The sequence below is a fragment of the Melospiza georgiana genome, chromosome 2, assembly GCF_028018845.1.
Source record: "Melospiza georgiana isolate bMelGeo1 chromosome 2, bMelGeo1.pri, whole genome shotgun sequence".
NCBI classification, from domain to species: Eukaryota; Metazoa; Chordata; class Aves; order Passeriformes; family Passerellidae; genus Melospiza; species Melospiza georgiana.
Genome location: NC_080431.1, coordinates 77,118,179 through 77,142,633, shown reverse-complemented (window position 1 = coordinate 77,142,633; position 24,455 = coordinate 77,118,179). Strand labels below are relative to the sequence as shown.

Here is a 24,455-nt window from a genome sequence, read left to right as displayed (position 1 = left end):
TTGCACATGGATGATGTGAAGATCTGCCATACACTGGGCTGTTCCTCAGTGATTTCATATTGAGGGAAGATGAGAGTGAAGAACTTATACTTTGCTTTTTTTCAAAGCAGCTTTCCTAATGATCAACCCAAATACTGCAGAATATTTAAAAATACTTTTCTAAATTTAAAATTCTCTGCACTACCCCTCTCTCAGTAGCTGTGATGAAGCACATACCAAGAAACACTAAGAACCTTCTGTCGTTTTAATGGGTTAAACTGTTAATTCAAAGGTTGATCTGTCTCCTTAGGAGGACAGTTTTAATTGCTTTAACTGCTTTGTTAGGGGAGATTTTTCGACCCAATTGCTCTGTCAATTACAAAGGGAGTTATTCATAGATCTCTTAAAGGTCACAAATTGCTGTGGTTCTGTAAGCTGTTTATCTCCTGCATGGTGGTCAGAATTGACCCAGCTTCCAACACAGCCTAATGATTTAATATCAAAAAACATTATGGGTTATAAATTAACCCACCTCATGCAGTCCTGAGAGGAATAACCTGTGCTGTGAGTGGACAAATTGGAATAACCTGTGCTGTGAATGGACAAATTGGAGGCATAAACTAAGTAGCATTAGATTAACCTTTGTTTAAATGAATTGGCTATTTCATTTAGACTGGCAGTGATGGCAGGGCAACAGGGCCAAAAAATTGTTCCCTCAGAACCAAACAAAACCAAACCAAAACAAACAAACAAACAAACAAAAAAACCAAACAAACCCCCAGTTATTTAAATAAGTATCAAAAGAAGAAAAAGAGCTTGCAGAACAAGGTGGCATCTTACCATTGATAGGCATCTGTGAGTCCTAATCTGTGAAACAAAAAAAAATTCCTTGTAAGTAAAGGAACAGAGTTATTCTGCACAAGCAGCACTTGCCTGGAAGACTAAGCTACTGAAAAAGGGAAAACCTGGTGAACTACTGTATGAAGCATGCATTAGGAGACAAGGATCCTGTTTTTTCTCTCTAAGGTTATGCTGGTTCTGCAGGAAATAGAATTTAAAGGTCTAAAGTATTTGGGCTTAACAAAACCAAATCCTGAGGACTCAAAATGGAGAAAACCATGTGAAAGGAGGTGTGATTTACAAAAGACACCCCATTTGTACCTTGAAATGCTTTCTATGACTTTCCTGACAAACAAGAAAGTCTGGCTTCGAACTCCACATGGACCCTTTTCCTCCTCCTAAGCATTGTGGAATCAGATACTGGCAGAAAGCTTTGACTGAAAAAATGCAGCAGGGAACGTTGTACTTTACATGAGTTGAAGCACGCCTGCTTCAGAGAGCTTACAGGGAGAGTAGCAAGAAACACAGGGAATATCATCATCCTACACTAACAACTGAGAACTAATGTTCTGGTGATTTTAATTGCCTGGTGCCTTTTGGATTCATTATGCTGAAGTAGATTGTGCTCTTCTCCACTGAATAGATATATCTGTGCGAGCATGTGGCTAATTTAAGCAACAAATTAATTCCCAGTGTGCAAATGGTGCTACTCTGGGATTAGCCTTCCCCCAGTATAGCTTTGCACAAATGTATGACTGGCCCAAACTGAAGTGTTTAAGTGCTGGATGGGACTTTACACAACCTGATCTCATGGAAGGCTCATGGCAGCAGGGCTGGAACTAGATGGTCTTTAAGGTACCTTCCAACCCAAACCATCCTGATTCTACAAAATTTTTGAACAATCAGATAGGATCCAGAGAGCAACTGTCTATGGAGAATTACCCAATACGTAAAGTTAATTATTAACTAAAAAGCAGCTTTGATATTCTGACATTGAAGTTACCAAAAATTACCAAACTAACACGATGCAGACTTAGGCAGCAGGGAAAGAGAAGCCCCTGCAACCCAGTACAGGTCTTGAGCAGTTCCAGTGAAGCTTCCCATGAAACTATTAGCAAAGAGCCATATTCTCTGAAATCAGGCCAGTCACTGAGGCCAGCTGCATCACAACTGGCAAAGCTTCTGACCAAAAATGCCATTTCTCAGTTACACAATGTGATGACAGATATCTAAGTTCTGTATATGTGACAACTTCCACATTCATAGTCCACTTTCAGCCACAAAAACTGAAGAAAAGGATCCACAGCAAACCCTGCTCCAGACAGTCACAGCAGAGCTGAGGCATCCTACTGCCCTGGGCTCTTAGCACAAAGAAAACTTTTCTTCTCTGATGAGCTAAAACAGAGGTGCTTTGCACACCTATGACAGAAGCACAAGAACTTCTTCACCAGTTTGCAGTCACCTACTCATATAAATAGATATCACAAAGACAAAAATAGGCTTCTTTTAAATACTACTATCTGGCTTTCCACTCCTCTGTCTTGCCAACCACAGCTGCTAAAACACTCTCCTGCTCAGGCTAGTCTCCTGGCATGTGCGGATTTTCCATACCTCTGTAAGCGTGATTCGAGGAAGGGCAGGCGCTCCTCTCTCAAGCTGCCTCCACACAACTCCCCTACTCCTGGTACAAGGAGATCAACAGCTGCAACCTTCAAAGACAGAAAACTATTTGAAGTCATTTCACATAGCCACACAGTGATTAGCAGAAGAAGTTAACACTGATGTTTTTTTTTGTAAAACCCTACTGTAATTCTTCCAGAGTCCAGGACGCTTAGGAAGGATTTTCACATACTTGAAAAGTCTTTTGTTGACAGGAGAAGGCTGGGAGGAATTTTTGCAAGGATTAACATCAGAAATTTACAGAAAACTGAAATGACAGCACTGATGTCTCAGACTGAGGACATCTACTGATATCTCAGACTGAAGACATCTACTAAGTGGTCTGAACTCACTCAACCACTTGGTTGAATCTCACCAAGTTACTCTGGTGACAACCTGTGTGGGGTTATAAAGAACCCAACAGCAGCTCAGAAAAAGGCAAGGACATGTGGGCAAGCTTTCTGAAGCCCTGATTCCCTGCTCTGATGCTGTTGCTTCAGCCCTATGTATCCCCATTCCTATAACCAGTTATAATGGATATGGTAGCAATGGCACTCATGCTGCATCCAAGTGTTAGGATCCAAGTGTTACCCCTTAGGCTGTTAGGTTTGGGCTGTCTTCTCTGGTTTGTCTTCTGAGGTTATTTTTCTTATTCCACAGCTGAAATGTTGCTAGAATTAAAGCCACTGAAGACACACTGGTGAATGGTGGTGTTGTTGCTCTTTTTAGCAGAAGCAATGCTTCAGGTTGTCTCAATTCAGTTGAGAAATCACAATTTCAAGGCATGAGATTTGATAAAGAGCTTATTTCTTCGGCCCATCTGCTATTTGAGCATTACATGGATGCTACATTTGGATGACAAGAGAATCACAGACTACTTGGAGCCATCCAATTCTAGGCCTTTCACTTAGAAGTACAGAAGTTTACCAGGAAAAGAAATAAATTATGGTAAACTTATCTTAAGGCAATTAAGCAAAAAGTTAACACTGCCCCAACCCCTGTTGTTCCTGCTTTGGGTATTTTCTTCTACAACAGAAAAAAAAATGGACAAGATCATCTGATGGTCACATCTTATCTTGAACTTCTTGGGAGCAGGCCCAGCAGATGATGTCTATCAGTAGGCCAAGACATGTTCCTACACAGGAAAGTGGTGGAGATGTGACCCATGGACTCACCGTGTGTTGAGGTCCATCTTCATTGTCCCGCATGTAGAAAGGTTTGAGGTCGTATGGGTAGTTCACCACAAACACAGGAACATCCCCACAGTGCTTCACCAGGTACTTCTCATGTTCTGTCTGGAGGTCACAGCCCCACTGTAAGGACAGCAAAAGGGGCCTGGGAATCTGCTTTGGTGCCTCTCGCCCATGGCAAGAGACCCAGCAAAATCCCTGCACATAGAGAGATGCGCTGCTTTGAATAGCATGAAACCAAGCAAAGCAACTTCTCATACAGGTCACTGGGAAGTAGACAGTTTCTCAAGTTTTCAGGCAGAGCAAAGCATGTAAATAAATATGATTTTACTTAAGAGAACAGGGCCAGATGGTCCCTGTATCAAGCACAAGCATCTGGTATCAAATCAGAAAACCTAAAACAAGCAAAAAAAAATAAATCCCAGCCCCAAAAACCCCAAACCACATGCTCATATCTAAAGGAAAACAGGCACCTCTCCAAAGCCAGCTCACTCGACCCAGCCAACCAGCCTTATTTCAGTATTACCTCTGGTGTATAGAAAGCAGCTTTCCTAGGCTGATTACTCTCTTCCCTGCTGTGTCCTGTTACATGCTACATTAATCCCCACTTAAGAAAACCTAGCACCCTATTAAGCAATTCTTTGTTATCAGAAACCATGGATATTTGCAATTCCCTTCATTTTTCCTTTTTTCCAGGGATGCTAAAAATCCTGTGGCTTTTGACTTGAGACCCCCAGTCTGTTCATAGGACATCCAATGAATATTGGGAGAATGGAAGGGGAAGAGGGGAACAGACCTTTCCCAGACTCTCTTCATATTAAAATATCCCAAGTTTGCTGTCTCAGATCCAGGTAGCACAGAGAAAAGATTTGAGGTTCTACACCCACTTGTGCACAGAGATGAGACAGTTACCCAACTAGCTATGAGGGTGGCTTCAGCCAGAGGGTTATTTTCCTTGAAGTATCATAATGAGATAATGATTAAACAATATAGACATAAGATGAGCACCACCATAAATGCTGTCCCATACTGGAGTGGGTGTCCATTTGAAATTGGGCAAAATATGATTTTTAGAAAACCATAACCTCATAGCTTTAGAAAGACTAGCATGTTGCTCTTTTTCCTAGTCAACATCTATGCTTTGGAAAGGCAAGGGATTCCCTTTACCTACATCTACATTACATGGCATTTTCACATGGTATGGGTTTATTAATCCTTGTCAAACTTTGGGTGCTATCCTCTTATCTTTCCTTTTCTTGAGAACTATTACAGCAACTCTTCTTAGATGATTGCTACTGTATCTGTAACACTCTCAGCACACTCACATACAGGAAAGAGAAGTGCCTTTGCTAAAGCCTTGGTCCTTCAACTGCAAGCTCATCACTTCCTTCCCTGCAAGTGTTACATGTTCTGCTGCTACGCATCTCACTCCTTGTACTGCTCCCATTTCAACCCCAAAGGGCAAAAGTTACACTAGATTTACAACCCAGCAAACAGGTTGTAATTGGATTTACAACCCAAAACCACCCCAGGAGGCAGATAATCTGTGCAAAGTAACAACTCTTGTGGTATCAGAGAAGGAGAGACAGAGGGAGAGAATGGAGATTCTACAGAGTTCAGGCTCTGTATAGGGACAAACCAGCTGGCAGTGACCTACCTCTGGCTTGAAAGTGAAAGTTTGAGGAGCTTGCTTCAAAATTTCCACTGCTTCACTGTAGGAAATTCTGCAAGAGGAAGAAAAAAGTCTTTAGGATAACTATGAAAGGAACAACAAAGTTTTCTGGCTAAGTGCCGTGCTGGAAAATTAAGGAGGCATTTCCCCACCACCATGCCAACTTGTATGTAATGTCAGACTTCTCAGCAATGCTTCTTTGGACAGAAACCAAAAAGCATTTAATATGGCAAGAATCCTATGTTTTCCTGTGCTTCAGCTACATGCAGGGCAGGAAGTGCTAAGCTCTCAACAGTTCTGCATTATTGCAATATTGCATTTTAGTCAGAAGTGAACTCTGCAGGGAATTGCTTCATAGAAATGGGTGGATTTTTTAAAGAAAACAATATGTCCTCATCAGCATAGCTACAATAACATAGCTCTAGTCCAGGGTGTGTTAGGCAAAAATAACAGCCCAGGGTGCAAAAGGGCTTGTAGCTCAAATGTTTCCACTTTACTTTAAAAACCATGAGATTTACGTGCAGCAATGTTTCTCTACTTCTCTGGCAGATTTGAGAGCAGATTCTCCACCAATTTCCACCAGCACAAAAGAACAGCATCATGGCAAAGCAAACAGAAAAAGTGCAGTGAACAATGCTCCAGGTTTGGTAACTGGAAATCAAGACTCAATGGAAGATAATATGGCAGCCAAGTTATCCACATACCAAGCCAAATGTTGTGGACAGAGAGAAGAAAAGAATAACATGATCACAATAATTTCATCTGTGCATCACTGGCTAATCCACTTAAAAACCAAATTCCCTAAGGAGTACAAGCTCTTTACACCCCATTACAAGGTTTCACTAAAGCAAGGAAGGCTTCTGGAGGAAATACCTCAAGAAGGAATATATTGCTCCACATGTTTGGGTTATGTGAGGCCACAGACCAAATGAGGTGTATCACTGGCACAGGTTCAACACACGTAATCCATGTGTGTAAGCCAGGAATGGCCCAGATCTGCCAGCAGCTGGTGGAGAGAGAGACAGAGAGGGAGAAAGAGATGATCTGTCCTCTCTCTCCTTTTCCTTGGAGCATGGGAGAAGATGAGCACAATTTTGTCCTTTCAGGAGTATCAGTTAGGTCCAAAGAGAGAACTGAAATGGGGAGATGCTAACTTCACTGAGGACTCCCATGGTACTCCTGCAGGCAGAGGCACAGGGGGGATCCATCATGATCCTGTTGCCCAGCTGTGGCTGTAGTTGCCTAACAAGATAACCAGTGCTGGGATGAGCATGCCTACAATGTTCTGTGGTATAAATGGAGAGCTCCATCATTTGAAGAGACAAGCAGAAGTAGGGAGGATGTGGCACTCTCGGGGATCAGTGAGGGAAACGCAAAGCCTTCAGCTCTTTAGCACAAAGAGAACTAGGATTAGGAGCTACACAATCAATTGGGAATAGAAAACCAATTGGGATTGTTAACTGCCATAAAATACTTTCATATAAAGAGAGCTACTGAAGTGAAAGTGTGAATGAAAGCAGAGCATCAAAGCCAAAACCAAGCAGGACTGTGAGCAACCAATGTGCAGGCACATGCTGGAAGGAGAGGATCTTGTCCAGGGGAGCAAAAGCCAAAGGCTGCAGATTCAGGTGTCAGTGTCATGCAGAGCTGAAAGGGCATGCCTGACAAACAGTAAAAGGGAACTGCAGCTCGTGCTCTTTTGGAGACATTATGCTAACTCAGAAGACATTGAGTTGTGAAAGAAAAAGAACATATGCAAAATAGGAACTCTTTCCCCAAAAGCCCTCTGCAAGATCATTTTGAAATAGTACTTACATCATAAATTTGTGCTTCAGCATTTGTTCCAACCTGCCCTTGGTCAAAACAAGAAAAACATAAAACATGTAAAGCCACCCTTTATGGTTCAGAAGAAAACTCAGGAAAGTGACCTCTCTCTATTTTGTAATTTGTAGGATTGCATTCTGATATAGATATGGGTCAAAATCCACTCCTGGCTACTCAGTGCTAAAAGGGTACCCAATTATTGAAGTTGATGATTCAGAAGCTACCAGATGAAGTGACAACTACAGTTCTACCACACCTGCTACCAGCTACACAAAATTGTGTCCTCTCTCTGTTGGCTTGAACAATCACTTAAGCTTAAGGTGATATTTAGCTTTTCAGTTTCTTAACAGAGGACAACACAGTAAAAAAAAAAAAAAAAAAAAAAAAAAAAAATTAAACAAATTAAGTCTTCCTATAGCCAAGAACCAGCAAAACACATGACAGGATTGCAGTTCTTTCCTGTCACATGCATTACCTTCTGTGCAGGAGCTATGTATTTATGAAAAAGCTCAACATCACGAGGACATTTGGAGAGCACAGTGCTTGTCACGGTCTTGAAAAGATCTTCCATAACCTAATAGAGAAAAAAGGAATGCATGAAAAATGAACATTGCTTAGGTGTCCCAGACTATAAATGAAACATGGTACACATCAGCCAAAGAGTACAGAAGGAGTTTCTGTCCTTCTGCATGGCCAGACTGCCTAAGAGGGAACCACCTCACCAATACTCCTAATTAGCAGGCTTGCTTAGTAGGTGAAGAGGACTGGGGCTTTGATTTTTTCTATGGGTTTAGGGTTTCAGTGTTGGCTGATGGAGTCAGTATCTTCAGTCACGTCTCTCCAGTAGAAAAAATCACAGCTAAAATATTCAAGCAGCAACCCTGGCTAGCCACAGACATGTTTCAACCATTTGTGGGTCTGGTTTCAGATTAATTCTTAGTGAGGCATCTGTCCTGTAATGAACAATTCTGGATTTATGCTTTGTAGTTAGAAAAGGCAAAACTGAAGGAAAGAGAATAAACATGCAATGTGTAGAGCAAGCCCATCAAACAGATCTCAGCTAGAGAGACTCTGTGTAGTAAGGGCAAAGTGAACATGTACAAGATGAGTGGAGAGCTAAAGCAAAGGACACATCAATGCAGGGATGTTTGAGAAACTAAAAAGATGTGGTTCCATTTCCCTAAACGAATGTGGATTAACTAAATGACATTATCATCCAATTTGGATATACTTATCCAGTAAAACGGGCTTCACTCATTAAAAAATTAAAATGCCATTAAAAGCCCCCACATGGGATGCTGCTGCATTTTCATCAACATGTTTTAAGAGTCACTTTTTCTTTTGGCTAAGCAAAGCAGACCATCCAAGACACTTGCAGTTGTGCAGACTAAGAGTTCCCATGGCTCCCTGTAATCTTACACCAGCACAAAGCAGGTAGTTGACACTTATGGTATCAACTGATCATCCCACCTCTTATTCAAAATCACCCTCCTAGTCTCGTTTTCTTTGTCAAAACAGAGCAATGCAGCTGGGGCTGTATGTCATCTCAGCCTGGGATGGGACAAGGTTTTTCCTAACAAAGTGCATCTCAAAGTTCTGGCACATTCCTGGTTGGTTGTGGATTTTTGGTTTGTTTTTTTTTTTTGTCAGTTTTAGGTGGGGTTTTTTTGTTTTTGTTGGGGTTTTTTGTTTTGTTTTGTTGTTTGGGTTTTTTTGTGAGCGTAACAACTGTTTCATTAATTGCAGAGCTGAGAGAACTGAAGTTTCCACTAATGCTATCTAGGTGAGCAGCAGCCCCTAGACACCACAAAGCCTGTGCCTGTGGAAAGATGAACCTGTGGAAAGATCTCAAGAAGAAGCAGTAGGTCTATGCCTTACAAGGAACCAGATCTTACAGGGTAAGAGGAACACAAGGCACAGAAACAAAGCAGCTGGGCTACTGACATAGCCAAGACGAGATTTCAGGCATGTTCTTCAAACTTATGCTTAGATGAACACTCTTCACACCTGCCCTAAGCTGCTGAAACATTGCTCTGTGCTGGTGAACAAGCTCTGCATGCCACCAGCCTAGTGGAGCTGGTAAAGCAGTCCATTTGTACTCCTCTGAGCCAAACTCAGACTCAAGACTCCTGCATCAACCTGGGCTCTCCTTTTAAAAAAAAGGAAGATGCAAATAAGGGAACAGCATTATCATATGCAGATGAACAGTTTTACGCCTCCTGGTACTCAAACACAGAGGAAATGAAAAGCCAGCATTCCTGCTGCTGAGTGGCAAATAACCAAACAGTCAGCTTTGAACTTTCTTCAAAGTAGCTAGAAAAAGGCTTATGCAAATGAAATTAGAAAACTTCTTAGCAATTCATCTGGTTTCACCAGGCAGAGACGAAGGGATTTTACATTAAGCTTCCTCTTTCTAGAAAATGAAAGTATCATCTGGTTTTGGAAAGGCATGTTGTTTAATTAGCACTTTTTTTCCTCACTGTGCGATAAAGTAACAATTAGGTTCCCACAGCATTCAACATAAGCAGCTTCCTCTTGTGGAAAAAAGATGTGGGTGGTATGGGAAAAACAATCTGAGAAATATTTCCAGGTTTGAGACTGAGGTTTTATCCTGGCAAAAAAGACAGACACGTGGGTCATACACTGGCCTCCTCACTGCTCTTATTTATGCCAAACAAGTACTAGGCACAAACAGTAGATGGAAAAAAAAAAAAGAGGGAAAAAAACCTCTCAAATTGAGAATTTATGTCTTTAAGCAGGTAGCATAATGAAGGACTGCAAAGTAGGCCATAAGAAAAATGAGTGGAGAAGTAAAATCACTGGCTTGCTGGTTTACGGGAACACATGAGTGTGAGATATAGGTGAAGTGATTGGTTTGAACATATTCTGGAAGATACATGTTTGACAGGAGACTTAAACAGGGGAAGAAAGGCACTGGAAGCACAGCAAGTGGCTCATCTCAGAGGTGGGGCCCTGGATGTCCCAAAAGCCCAATAATATGGTCGCTTCACAATGGTGGTGTGGAAACTGTGCTGGTAGGGGGGCAAGCAAGGAGGACAGAGGTTAACACTTTCTCCCTTCCCTCAACCCTTTTAGCCTTTCTCTTTTGATGTTCACGTTTGAAACTTCAGCAGTATCAACACTGGCCTTCCCCAATGTGGCAACTCTGTTGTTTAATGGTTAACAGCTCAGTTTTGATTAGGAGCAGCTCCGTTGCTTAATTTTTACCCTGGATCTTTTGATACTGCAACTTATCCTCTTCCCAAATAAAATTATGACCAGAGTTGAAACAGAGCAAATCATCAATAAAACAGCAGCAAAAGTCAGCAGCAGCAATTGAAGGTGCTGTGCACTCCAAGAAAGGTTCAAATCATCATTTTTATTACGTAAGAAAGATTACATAAGAAAAAATCACACAACCTGCCAGCAGGATTTTTATGTATGTATTTACCTGGGCCATGCATATGGATATAGTGTAGATCACAGGCTCCTTACATATGAAACACTCACCAGTGGACCACTGTTGCTGCCCCCATGCTTGCTCACACCCACTCTACATGTGCACATACACACAGAGGGGAGGATTCACATCTGATCTTGGTCATAAAATCTCCTCTCAGCAATACAACCAACAGCTCAGGCCCCATTTTGGAGAGATGCTGTTGCTGTGCAAGGAAAGAGACTTGTCTGCCAGACCACTGCTCCACTGTCCATTGAAGCTGAATGCTGATAAAAGTTAGGGAAGAGAACAAGCCTGAGCTATGGCAGCTGGATACTACTTCAGACAAGGAACCTACAGTCCTGCAGATAGCCCAATGTCCCTAAAGAGTGTTGTGCAAAACTCCTAGAACAAACCCTTCTCATGTGATTACCAGTGTTTGCTCCCTCAAGACTGCAGCCAGACCTGCCCACGTGCCTCAGACTTGCTACTGAAGACGGAATGCTGAGTGAAAACTAGTCTGGAAATCAAATCACATACATGTTTTAGATCCAAGCTCTCTAGAGCTGACACCCAGAATGGGTACCTGATTTCATTTCATGCCTCAACTCCCCTCTGTAAAATGGAGGTAATAATGCTCCATGTCACTAGGCTGTAATGACAGCAAATTAATTTTGATGAAGTACATAACCAGTGGAAGACAATACTCCTGCCCTCAGGACACAGCTCAAATACTGAGTGTTAAATTGCATGCCCCATCTTAAGAGATATATTCTCCATCCCTTAAAGAGACAGTATTCTAGGATATAATCTTGTTAAGGAAGACTAACACTATGCATAAACCCCTGACAATGCCCTCAGGAAAACTTCCTTCTTGCATTTCCTAACTTTACAGCCTAAATAATGCCTTTTTTACCATGGCTTTGTATGTGCTTTTGATGAAATTCAATAACGACTGTATCACATGGCCTCTTTGAGACTCCATTAGTGTCATGAGTGAAGTGGGATTCTTTAAATATACTGCACTGCTGATACAGTGGAATGAAAAATAGAAAATAATGGCCTACAAATACACCTACATGACACAGCAGTGAAGAGGGAGGGAGGGAGTGACAACAGGCATCTCAGAGGACAAATAATACTGGGGACCTTGGTTCACCAATTCAGGTACTGGGGGGCTGATGGCTCTAGGGGTTCCAGAAACTTCTACAACTGTACCACTTCTCCTGTCTGTCTGACCTTTTCCTAAATCCTTCTCTTTCTCATCCATTTTGGAGGAGAAAAGAGGTCCCTCCTTAGACACCCTTACATATACCCTGCACACTAAAGCAGAAATACTATCACCCAGCCATGCAGCATGAAGTACTGCACTGAGCACACGGGACTTTCCACAGAAAGTATTGTGAAACCAGCACTGTGAGAGTAGAAGCTCCTTTGTAGCACTAAAACACATTTTGGCACAGAACAGAAATTTAGATTGCATGATTAAGACACATGAGACTTCACAAGAACTGTGCTACTAATTTAGGAATAACTGAGCTCTACTTTGTGCAATTACAGAGGGGAAAAAAGGCTGCTGCTCTAAGACTTCAGACCCTTTGTTCCCTAATACATGTAGCTTGGTTATTAAATCTCCTTTTTCCCCTTTTATTTCATAATGAAAACTATGTTTCTTTTGGAGCTTTGGCTGAAAGATCTCAAGCCTCACCAGTGAATGGTAAACATGCACATCTTTGTAGCAAGGCTCTTTAATGGTGTATAAGCAAATACTTCAAGATGTCCCTGAAGAAGCTGAGCATTCCCAGCACAGTAACTTGCTCAAGTGAGAGATACTTAGTCCAAATGTCCAATAGCAATTTTAAAAATAAATTTTTAACAATACAGCTCCTTATGTGAGGACAAAGTTCAGATAATAACCCTGGCCAAGAGCCCTGAAGGCTTTCAACTGGGCGTTTTTCACTGAATAAAGAACTTGCAGATGATAACCAACAGACAAAATACCTGATGGGCAGATACATAAGAGAACACTGGATTTAGGTCAGTTACACCAGGAGAGACACTTAGGTTTTAGAGAAACTAGCAGGGTTTTCTGTTGATTGAGGTTTTTTATTTGGTTTGTTGTAAGGGAGATTGCTCAATGGTTTAAAAATAAACAAAGTGGGAACTCCACTTCCCCAAGTAAGAACACCACAAAATTAAGCCTGTTGCAATACATAATCACTATGAGAAATGCAAAATAATGGCTGCTAGGAGACTTTCTGTTATAGGGAAAGGTGCTTGTCAAAGACTTTGAGACAGAGGGAAGATTTAAAGAGAGCACAAGCTGAAATTTCACAAAATACTTAGCAACAACAAAGGCAAAAATTGAGAGGGAAAGTTCCTCCTTTCTCTACAAATAAAAGCCTTACAAATTCCAGAACAGTTCTCAAATCTAATTCTCTGAATTGTCTGAACTGGCTGTTTATACTTCAAAACCAGGAAGTTAAGGTTTTCCGCATGAGATATGTTGATTCTGTGTTGAAGGGCTCGAACACCACTCAACAGAAGACCCTGCTTACTATACTAGATAAAAGTAGTAAGGAATTCAATTGACTCCTGATTACCTAGAGAAACAAGGGGGCTCAGGAATTAAGGTGTGTACATATACACAGGTTGTGCTCTAAGAATACACAAAGCTGTGGAGAAAAGGAGAGACAAAAGAAAGAGGAGGATGCTATTCATGATGGAGCACAGACTCCCAATAGATCAGTCCACACAGCCCAGTGTCATGCAGATATCCCAGATTCAGAAGCAACACACAGAGCACACCAACTGTGCTCTCAGGCTCTGCTGCTTCAGCGCTGTTTATGACCCATGCTGAAGAAACCTGGATGTTATTTTATAAATCTGCAGCCAGTGCCTCAGATGTTTTTCTTTATAAGGTTATTTTTTCAATCACTTTCTACAGAGCTTATCTGATAAATGAGAGTGTGTGTGTATGTTTACATACAAGTCCTACTGGGTATAAACTGGCTTATGCTGAGACTAGTAAGGTGTATAGGCATCCATCATGTAGTTAAACTGCATCTGAGAGGTCAATCCTTAAAAATCAAAAACCAGCTGATGAAGGATTTTCTCCAGTCTTCTGCTAAAGCCACAGTGAACAGTGTATGCCAGAAACTGTTGTTTCTTCTTCATATTTCAATGCAGATTTCAAGGAGGCCTTTACAGAGCACACTGCTTAAACACTGCTCACTCAGTGGAAAGGTGCTGAACATTTTGAAAGGGAGAGTGCCACTCATTAGCACTAGTCAAGCACATTTACATTCCCTGGCAATACAGCAACTGTGGAGCTTCCCATTCAGATGAGGGCTGTGTGCACCTATATCTTTCTATCCAAAGGAAGCAAACTCTCCTCCTTGGGAAATACCCATGCAACCTCTACTTGGTTCTCACAGGGTGAGAGGAGCTGTGACCCCAGCTGAGGGCAGGGACCACAGGAGGAAGAAACACTGGTACCAGTCCTGCATAGACATCTGGAGTGCCCACCTGCATGATGTCCTGAAGGCTTTCAGTGAAGGACAGCTCAGCCTCCACCATGTAGAACTCTGCCAGATGCCGGCGACTCTGCGAGTTTTCCGCTCGGAACGTCGGGCCAAAGGTGAACACGTGAGTAAAAGCCCTGCAAAGCAGCAGGGAACAGGGCAGGTCAGGTCCAGCACACAACTGGGTCTGTTACACCTAAAGCCCTCACTTTTCTCCCAGCATCTAGAAATAATCATGTTTCCATTTCATCTTTGACCAGTTTAATGGCACTGCTGAATAAGCTGCTGTTACGTTCCTTCATCCAGGCGTGGAGAGAGGTTATTCACGCCTTGTGACTCAGAGATGTTGCACAAACACACTATTCGGCTTTCTCTGAACACAAGTCATGCTCAGGACACTTTTTGTAAGTGTGTGGGAATAAAACCCAACATTCTGCAGAACTGGATAACTAGAGAAGCATGTAGATACTATACCGATCATGCTATCCTCATCCACGTGCCTTTACACTTCTTTGCCTGCAATGCCTGACCTTCACAGATGCTGTGAGACCCCAGTGCTCACCAGAGCAGAGTGCGCCGTGCAGCTGGAGCTGCTGGGCACTGAGGGGTGGCCAGTGAGGCCCAGCAGGACGGGAGGTGTCCGGTGTGCAGTCCCCCTCTAGTGGTACGACAGAAGTTCATTGCTCAGAGAGCCATGGAGATAAAGAACTGGGCTCTTCCACACAGCCAGAAATAGCTCAGCTGAGAGGGGTCCCTACTGCAGACAACACATGGGGAGAGCACTTAATGCTGAAGCAGCCAGTGCATTTCCTATTATGAAGCCATTTCTCCAAACACCTTCTGGGGAGTCTATTTAAATACATCCTCTCTTGTTCTGCAGTCATGTCATGCTGTGATTCCACTTCCTTCATGAGAAACCTTCCTATCAAACATCAAGACACCTTTTTGATTTTACGTGGGAAGCTGCATGTCAAGCAATACCTTTTACACTGTGATCTATGAGCACATGAGCTCCTGGACACCCTCAAGCCAGTGAGAGCTTCCCAAATACATGCTGTGACATATCTATGTTTCCTCTCATGCTTCATGGGAAGAAAAACCATGACGGGGGAAGAGAGCGAGCTGCTTCAGAAAAACCATGAACTGGGCAGCTGCTAACTTTGGTACATCTTTAACTTGGTGTTATTTTTAGCTGCAGACAGCATGTAGGAGAAAAAGAACCCGATCAGTAGAGATTAAGCACAGTTTGACACTCATGAAAGGATGCATGCTAATTGCTGGGCCTGGCATTTGACTTGCATCTTGCTCTGCAAGCTTTCAACTTAAAAAGGATGTTCACTGAAGTTTCTGAACAGGCGAATTTTGTTCAACTGAAGTTTAAATAAACAACACTACAAAAAGCAGCATTTTTCCTTCGTCCCTTATGGAGACATCTGTGCTACAAATAAAGGAACACATGCATTCTGCTTCACTCATCTGTTCCCTCATGTCACGTGTTGGTTAAAGGTTATGATCCAAAGAAACAGCACTTTCTTTTTCCTTGAGTTGCTAATAGCAAACACACCAGAAGTTTCAGGTCAAAACTCTGAACATATAGCCTGCCTGTAGGTTTCTTTTCCCCATGGCTCTGTTTTCCTTCCTCCAAAAAACACACTTTCTGTCTGCACTTTGCTCTTTTATCTGTCCTCTCTCATATATGACCACAGCATCCGCAACCAACTAACCAGATTTTGCAGCAAACATCTTCCTTCAAGCATCATTTTCAGCATGCCACTATTCCCTCTGCTGCCTTTCTCACTTGCTGTTACTGTAACCTTCTGTTACTCCATTATTCTCCTTCAAACTGCCCTTCACTGTAGCATCTACAAAACCTCAGCAATGTTTAGATAAGTGATGTACCAAGACTATTACTCACTGCACAGGTCATTCACTATTCTTTCATCAGCTCCTTGTGATCCCCCATGTGTAGCCACCTGTTGTCTTGAGTTATGCAGAAATTCATGTTCTTCCTCACATGGCCTTCTTGGTTTGTTTTTTTTCCCATGCTACATGCACCTGGCACAACAAGGTCTCCAATCCAAAGTTTAAGAGTCTCAACTGCTATAGCAATACAAACAACAAATATAAAACACTGAGTCATGCAGTCAAAATCATCTTATGTTTAAGGCAGAACCAGTCAAAAGTTTTTGTTTGCCAGGTTGTGGAGGTTGGCCTGCAGTGGGAAACAGGAGTTAGAGGCAGGTTCTTGCTCTACCTGCCCCCGTGTTTCAGGGTTTTGCTAAAATATTTCAATTTGAGGTCCTGCAGTTAAAGAAAGATTTTTTTCTAAATAAATGAGTTTAGTCACAAGTTCAGTTTGTGACTGAGCCAGGATCAGACACGAGATGAAAATATTGTGAAAAGCTTACAATTGCTGTAAGTACTCATTCAGGTCTGCTCAGTATGATGTGCAGGTCTCTAATGTCTCTCTGACATGAAGGCCTCAAAGTAACACTGAAAACTGAAGTGTGACACTAGCTGGCTTGCATGAGATCCTTTCCCACAGAGCAACAGCCTGGCTTCAGGGAGAGATGTTTCTCAGTGCCTGTCCATGCACAGACACTGACACTTCAGTTACTGTAGGTTACTGGGGCAGGACAGTCTCCAGCAACACAGGCTACCAAGAGCACTTTGAACTGCACTTATTTCCTACTGATCAGCAGGCCAAGCATCATGACTAGTTACTCATCTTCCAAGGGGCTTGCTGCCTGCAAGATACCTAAAAGTAATCAGAAATAAAAAAAACCCCACCCTCTTATTGCTCCAAGATGTCAGCCATGGTCAAACACTTCATAGTCAATTTTGTACTGCAAGAATAAAGCCTCTCTGTGCCCAAGACAGCTTTTAGGGAGGGCAAGTGCAGAGCAACTCCCACAGGAACCAATTTCTGTCTTTCCTCAGCTCTTGCACACAGAGAACCACCTATGTTTACAAAACAAACCATTACCACTGTGACTCTCTGGACTACCCCAAGGTGACAGTAAATATAAGGGCCTTGTGATAGCCTGTAGAACCTAACATCACTGGTGTGAGGCTGAATTTGTCTGACCCTTGAAAAAATGGAAAAACAACACTCACCCCTAGCCCCCTTCCCCATCAAATAAACCCCCACCTGCAGGGAGGGGAGGAATCATTCATTTCTCAGGCTAACTGTAAAGGGGAAAGACAGATATGAGTAACTGTGAGAACTTCCCCAGGATCCTGGGACCCTGGCAAAGGGAAACTAGCCAGATGTCACACTGGCAAAGCGATCAAAGGAGCCCAGTAAATACAAGTCATCTGGTAACAGCACTGTAGCGCTGACCAGAGGCCTGGACATAACAGAGAAACACAGCTGAAAGTACACTGTTAGTCACTGTTATCAGCTCTGTGCATGAACAATTATTTTCCATCCAGGCATTTATATACTGTTTACTGTGCCCTGCCATTCAAGATGTTAAGCAAATGCCCATTATACAAATCAAGTCTTTATTTGTACTTCATCTGCTATAAAAAAACATATCTGTGATTTGTTACTGCTGTAGCACACTGAGCATGCACAGATATACCAGAAAAGAGGGATGGGAGTTGCCTCTGCTCTGATTTCATGGTACTGAGAGCAAATCCAGTTATTTTGTTCTACGTGCATTCAGCACCTAGCACAATGGAGCCTCAGTGCAGTGCTGTGACTCCTATGCTCTATGATGCAAATAATCAATCATTTAACATTCCCAGACCTCTGCAAGACTTCCAGCATTTAAAAATAACTTGAAAATTCTGTCTAAGTCACCAAAGGTGCCTAGGTCAGTTTGGGTTGTGGGCACGCACGAGTCTTTAAAAAAAAAAATCAGTAGTGCTAATTCCTCATCTCCAACAAAAGCATACACACAGGAGAGGAAAAAAAAAAGCCAACTAATCTGTTGAGCCTTTTTCCCCAGCCATTACAGGCAGAGCAGTAATGTCTGTAACACTCTCCTCGTATGTGCTACCAAAGAACACAAGAGAGGCTTTGAAACGAGTCCTTTTGCAGTCAGCTTTGCCCAGATCAGAGCTCTGGACAGCAAGCCTGAGTGCATTTATGCAGTTCACAGGCGCTGCCGGGGTCGACACCACAAGAAGGCACAGAGCTGCTTAATTAATTGCTCCCTTTCTGTGACTGTATTTCCCTCTGCCCAGTTCTCTGGGAAAAATTGAGAGCTTAATGTGGAGGCCAAGAGAATACCCACAGTACTCCTTCCAACACACTGAAACGCATCAAAAACCAGGGCCCCATCCTGCAAACACTGAGCTTTCTCACCCCAGCCCAATGAAGGGCCCAGTCACTTTTAGCTACAGGGTCTCAGGAGTCCCTTTGGACACCAAAGCAGTACCTGGAAGGGCTGCTGGGACACAGCCATCCTCTGCACAGATGGAGGTGGCTCACTGCTGCACAGGCCACCCTTGTGTTCTCCGCCCTATGAACAGCCAGGAAGGGAGAACCATCCCCCCTTTCACCTTTACTTCACACACTACTAAAACAGTCTCCAGAAGCAGTCACCTTTGGGAGCTCTCTGCCATGCAGAATGAAAGCTCATTTTGTTTGAGTTCACTGACATTTCATTACAGAGGAAGTGAGAGGAACCAATAGAGAAGTAATAAGTATCCGTACCCAAAGCTGCTTCAAATCATTCTTTTAATTAAACTCATGCAATGTTTGTAGGCCTCAGCGTCTCTGCCTTACTGGCAACTTTAATGGTGCAATCCAAATAGAATTAATTGTGCTGATGGTTCCCAAGCCAGGAATGGATCGTGCTCCTTTTCTGAGCCAGGACTCCACGCTGCTACCGAGGTAATAAAGACTTATTTGTGCTGTCGAACCAAGGGCATATAACTCTGAACAAGGCTATTAATCAAGAAGATGCAATCCCTGCACAGTCACCTTACAACCAATGCCAAGGTCACACCACACAGTAGTGACACAGCTGGAGGCAGAAGCTGGTTCCTGTGACTCAGGGCTAAGCACTAAACCACACCAGTACACACAGGGAGCAAAGATGTTTCTCAAAACTTCATCACCCCAGTGATTTCTACTGTAAGACATAAAAATACACTACCAACATGGCAGATGGGGAAGAATTCATTTTCATGGTGCCCTTGCTGTCACCCCAAAATACAAGACGTACATTGATTACTCTGGCAATATCTGTAGGGATGAGTTAAGCTGAACAGTGACTTGTGCCAAATCTCATCTTTGGCCATGCTAAATGAATACAGCATGTAACCCTTCAACACAGGGTGCTCCCTGCACCCTAATCCACCAACTCCTCCCTGCCATACACATACTAAAATCTAGATTGCAAGAAAATCTAGAAACAGTAACTTCTAACCCAAACACAAAAGAACACACAATGTCAGCAGAGAGGGAGAAACTCTCAGCAAGGTGACCCTGAAGCCCAGGAGTTTATCTATCCATTGTCCTTTCTCTTAGGAAGGGAAAAAGTTAATAAAGTGAGCCATCTGATTTAATTCCACTCTGTCCTGGCATGACCATATTAATTTTGAGCATGGAGGACCTGCCTGCTCCACTGAAATAAGCAGGTGACTTTGCTCAGCTGCCAAGATGCACCAGTTCGCTGCAGTGATTGACCTGAACATGAATGGGATTGTTCAGGGATTCTGAAATTTTGAAAGATGCTCTGGCCCTGTGCACAAAACCACATACACAGGCAATGATTCAAAATATCAGCCCAATGTTTCCTGGGTCTAGTTTTGGAGAAGCTGGAAGCCCAGAGCACCTAATGATGAGAGTGAGGTACAGATGCTCAGCAGTGGGGACAAGAGGCAGAATATTTTAAATCCTTGAGCTAGGTAGACTGTGTTAAAAAATACTTGTCAGAGTTGGACAGAAATATCTGCGTTTTAATCTCAGTGCAAAAATAATGCTCCCATTACTGTTGTCTGGTGGTTTGTATTCTGCCCAATGAAAATATACATTTCTGTTGAAAAGGCAGCAGAAGGGGCTGAATTTTACCCAGAAAAATGAGGTTTTAAAGACTCCCCACAGGCCATTTCTGCTTGCCTTCTGGGGAAAGGCAGATGAGAAAAGCTGCATCTTGACAAAGACTTTTGTAGCAGTACGTGAGGCTCAGGCCTGGGCAGCAGAGCTGGTGTGCTGAGTGCTGAGGTTTTGGCTCATGCTGCGACGAGATGGGACTGTACTTCCTTTTGTAAGCAGCCAAAAATAAATACATAAATTAAAAAAAAAAAAAAGAAAGCTGTCTAAGTTCCCAGACAGGGACTGGGAAGTGCCAACTTCCCCCTGCAGCCAGTCAGAGTGAAGCAATGCAGCAGCTTCTATTGCTGCAACTTCCAAAGGGCAGGGATCCACGATGCCCGCGAGGCTGCGTGTGCACAGCACCCTCCTGCCACGCTCCAGGACCTGCTCTCCCCTTGCCACAGCCTCTGATCCAGCTTCAGCAGCACAAAACAGAAGATGGGACAAGGATCCTTCCCAGGTCATCCCCTCTGCTTGAATACGATCCAGGCACGCTCAAGTAATTAACAACAAAGTGACCCATATACCCTAATTACCTGGCGATCACCCAGAATTTGTTTATTAAACCTCTCAGCAGAGCTAGACACTGGATTGTTAGTCTACAGATGGCAGGAGAACACGGGAAAACTGAGACAAAGGACATTAAGAGTTACTCAGAGACATACAAGTCATCTGCTCCAGGCTTAAAGACCTCATCAGCCTGGGTCCTCCACCCTTCTATGCAAGTGTTGTACTTCATTGTCAGTGGAGTCTTGCTCTGTCCTAGTTTTGATATTATTGTTTCTAATTAAAGTCAATAAAATGGCTGATTAGCAATGAAAACTCAAGCTGGGTTGATGAAAGCCACCAGAGTAGCTGAGGATTTATTCAAATAATCATTTCCCATTCTCTAGCTAACAGAGATATTCTACAAAGGAGTGATACAAAATGTTCTAAAGATTTAAATAAAACAGGTAGCTAAAATGTTTTTCAAACTTAATCGTCCCATTGACTCCTACTCTAAGGCATTAAAATACATTACCAACACGTTAGGAGGGAACAACTGGGTTAAATCTTTTTCCTTTCAAAGTGGAAAAAATCCATGTTCTATAAAAATTGCATTATAACAGCCAGGAAGAGGATAATTAATTTTAATTTTTTTTCATTTTTCAGATGAACATTGGTGTTATGAATTCTGCAAGTATCAATCACAACACAAAAAAGCATCAGTGGGTGCAATACTGAACAAAGGGAGTCATGGTTCAGGCCACATTCCAAAGTTTGGGTGTAACTATTTAAAACCTCCAAAGCCTCAAATTCTACACCAGCTAAACAAAGTAAACAACTGTATAAAAAAAATTACTAAAATCCATATAAAATGCAACATGTTACTGCTGACTACAACACGTATCTATATTCTATTCTCCTTTAGTACAATGGCAGCAAATCGAAGAACTTCAGGGCATGTGCTAATGGATTTGTGCATCTATTTCAAGGAAAGCTGCGGGAGCAAATAGGGATGAAGTTGCCTGACTTCACATCTCATCCTGGAGCCATCTCCTGAGGGACAGAGTCTCCTTGAGAAGCAGGAGCTGCAGCCTGGACACAAGGCAGGTTCATGCTCTCATAGGGTATTAAGTTTGCCATGGTGTTGTTTTGCTCACTGATGGTGAGCTGAGCTGCCCACAGGCTTCTTGCTTGCCTCAGTCACAAAGTAAAATAAGTTTCCAGGAGTCACCACAAACGTGGCAGAGGAACATGTGGGCAGAGGGTTGTGACAGCCAGTACTGTCACTCACAAAGCCACAGCTTCTTAACCCCTGCAGCTCTCACAGCATTGTCCAGGCACACGCATGCAGTGGAGCTGCAAGGCCCCCCACACGTGTGGATGCTGGGTTCTCCTGCCACAGACCCTACAGCACCTACCACTGACTGGACAGGGATGATCAGGTATTCAGAGAAGGAAAAGGGACTGTGCACTGGATTCAAGACAGAAACACACTGGTTCAACTTAGCTTACTTGTAAAATGAGGACCAAGAATTTCAGCTGAGGACATGTTTCACCAGATGAACATGAAACTGTCTCTTCTCTTGCTCCTTGCACTTGATTTTTACGGCAAGGACATAACACAAAGAGCACATAGTTCAAGACCGCAGGGATTGCATTCAGCCCTGCATGTGAGGATCCCAGAACATGGCTGAACTGCAGCTAACCTCAGCACTCATGCTTGCAAGCAGATTACCTGCTTACCCTACCCAAAATGTGGAGAGGAAAAAAGGACCAACAGGATATCCATGTGGCTCTAAAGCTCCAACTAGCCAAGCAACTCTAGACTCACTGTTGTACCTACAGAGTTCATCTATTTGGCCTCCCAGTAATACAAAGTCATTAACAATCACTGCAGCAGTCATGAACCAGACTGAAGTATGCAGTAATTGATTAAAACCAGACATGTCACGGTTGCTTTTTATAGATCCAATTAAGTGTCAGCCTAATTAATGGAACTTAGTGCACTAATTATAAGAGTCTGCATTATGACTCAGACTCAAACAAATGTTGTGCAAGAAATGTCAGAAATTTTTTTTCAGACATCCAAGATAAATAATTACACTTATTTTTGTTACTTCTTAGCAACAGGAATGTTATACAACTGGACATCATTCCTGCAGCTGCATTCAGAGGAATTTAAAATTGTACAGTGTAGAGCAAATATTTGTTTAAAGACAATGTAATCTGTGTCATCATTAGCAAGTCATTTTGGAATCAAATTTTAAGAGCGTGTGTTGCCAGACTGCTGAGAATGAAGCCTCTTTTATGGAAGGCAGCCTCAAACACATCTCTTTTGAGCTCTGCAGTGTTTTCTTGAATATCAAAATGACAGCTCTCTCTCATTCTCCATCCTCCATGCTTTGAAAAACACTGAAGTACTGGCATTTTAAAAGTGAAATCAGTGTGATTTTAGTACCTTCTGCAAACAACAGGAAATTCACTGAGTTCAGCTCTCTACAAACTCAGGCAGACACAGCCAAAATAGTCTGGATGACTGAAATGCTTTTTAGATCCTCTCTGCAACCTGCAAAACCAGTTGTAGGATTGCAGAGAACATCTGGATTAGGCAGAAGAGCAGCAGAATAGATGATGGTTTAGCAATTGAGGGGATGTGCTTGAGGAGAGAGGGACTAATTACGCTGCATCTAAACCAAGCTTGATAAGTAGATGTTAGCAGGCAGAAGTCTGAATGAAAGGCTGAGATTTCAAGTTAGCAGGAAAAAACAAGTATGGGGATGTTGAACTGAAATTGAGCTAGAGAGATAATTCACTAAGATGGTATTGTGCCTGAAATAGGTGGAGAGGACAATGAGAACAAAGGAAAGAAAAAAACTTAGAAGAAGAAAATTACTTGGGCTGGAAGGGAGCTCGGGAGGTCAATGGTTCAGTCTTCTGCTCAAAGCAGGGTCAGCAAGAAGGCCAGACCAGCTCAAGGCTCCACCTAGCTGCGTTTCTGGTGAAGAGCACACAGTGTCTCATCAATCTTGTTCAATGCTTGACTGATTTCTCCATTATTTTCCCACCTATGTCCACTGAGAACTTCACTTTTCTCAACTTATCCCCACTGCTTCTTGTCCTCCTGTCATTCACCACTGCAAAGAGTGGGTCTGTCCTTGGAGAACCTCCTTGCAGGTCCTAACAGCTGCTATAAGGCTGCCCCTCAGACTTTTATCTGCAGGGAACTTCAACACAATGTGAGATGAACAAGAGAGGAGAAACCTAGTGAGGGCCTGATAAGAGAGAAAAGAAACAGGGCTAAGGAGGGCAAGGAATGATGAGATAATGTATGCTGCTAATCAGGGAGGGGATATCTCCCAGAAGTTTTAAGAAAAGCAATTTTATTTAAGCTTATGATGCAAAAGGCAGAACAGACAGGGCCTGGGATGAAGTGTGGCACAAGGGAAAAACATTGATGTTAAACTATTAACAAGAAGGGCTGAAAAGAGAGGAGCATGTGCAGCCTGTGAGAAAGGAGAATAAAAAAAATAATTACTGCAGCCAGTGAGCTGTACTTCTTGACAACAAATGACTTTGGCTGTCTCCAGTATGGTTCTGAATCATCTTCAGCTGTCAGAGACCATCCAGCCCAGTTCAGGCCCCCAAGGGGACCTTTGTCCTCACCAGAGGACTGGGGGGCAAGGAATATCACATGGACTTCACAGCAAACCAGTGACATTTCAAACCAGATATGAGGACACAGACAGCCCTGTACTTGCACCACACACACTGGCTACTGACTCACAGGAGA

The 24,455-nt window shown here is 42.8% G+C and overlaps 1 protein-coding gene across 2 annotated transcripts in view; it reads right to left on the bottom strand.

The window, feature by feature from the left end:
- The window catches only part of NARS2 (asparaginyl-tRNA synthetase 2, mitochondrial), a 48,979-nt gene that overhangs the window by 5,683 nt on the left and 18,841 nt on the right, over nt 1-24,455 (bottom strand). The window contains exons 7-13 of one of the 2 annotated variants that reach the window (XM_058019103.1): nt 14,132-14,264; nt 7,640-7,738; nt 7,156-7,193; nt 5,326-5,392; nt 3,654-3,791; nt 2,431-2,528; nt 820-846 (exon numbers count right to left, since the gene is read on the bottom strand). In XM_058019103.1, the coding sequence (XP_057875086.1) occupies nt 820-846; nt 2,431-2,528; nt 3,654-3,791; nt 5,326-5,392; nt 7,156-7,193; nt 7,640-7,738; nt 14,132-14,264 (600 nt within the window). The remainder of the gene's footprint in view (nt 1-819; nt 847-2,430; nt 2,529-3,653; nt 3,792-5,325; nt 5,393-7,155; nt 7,194-7,639; nt 7,739-14,131; nt 14,265-24,455) is intronic. The other variant, XM_058019104.1, reaches the window with a different exon arrangement.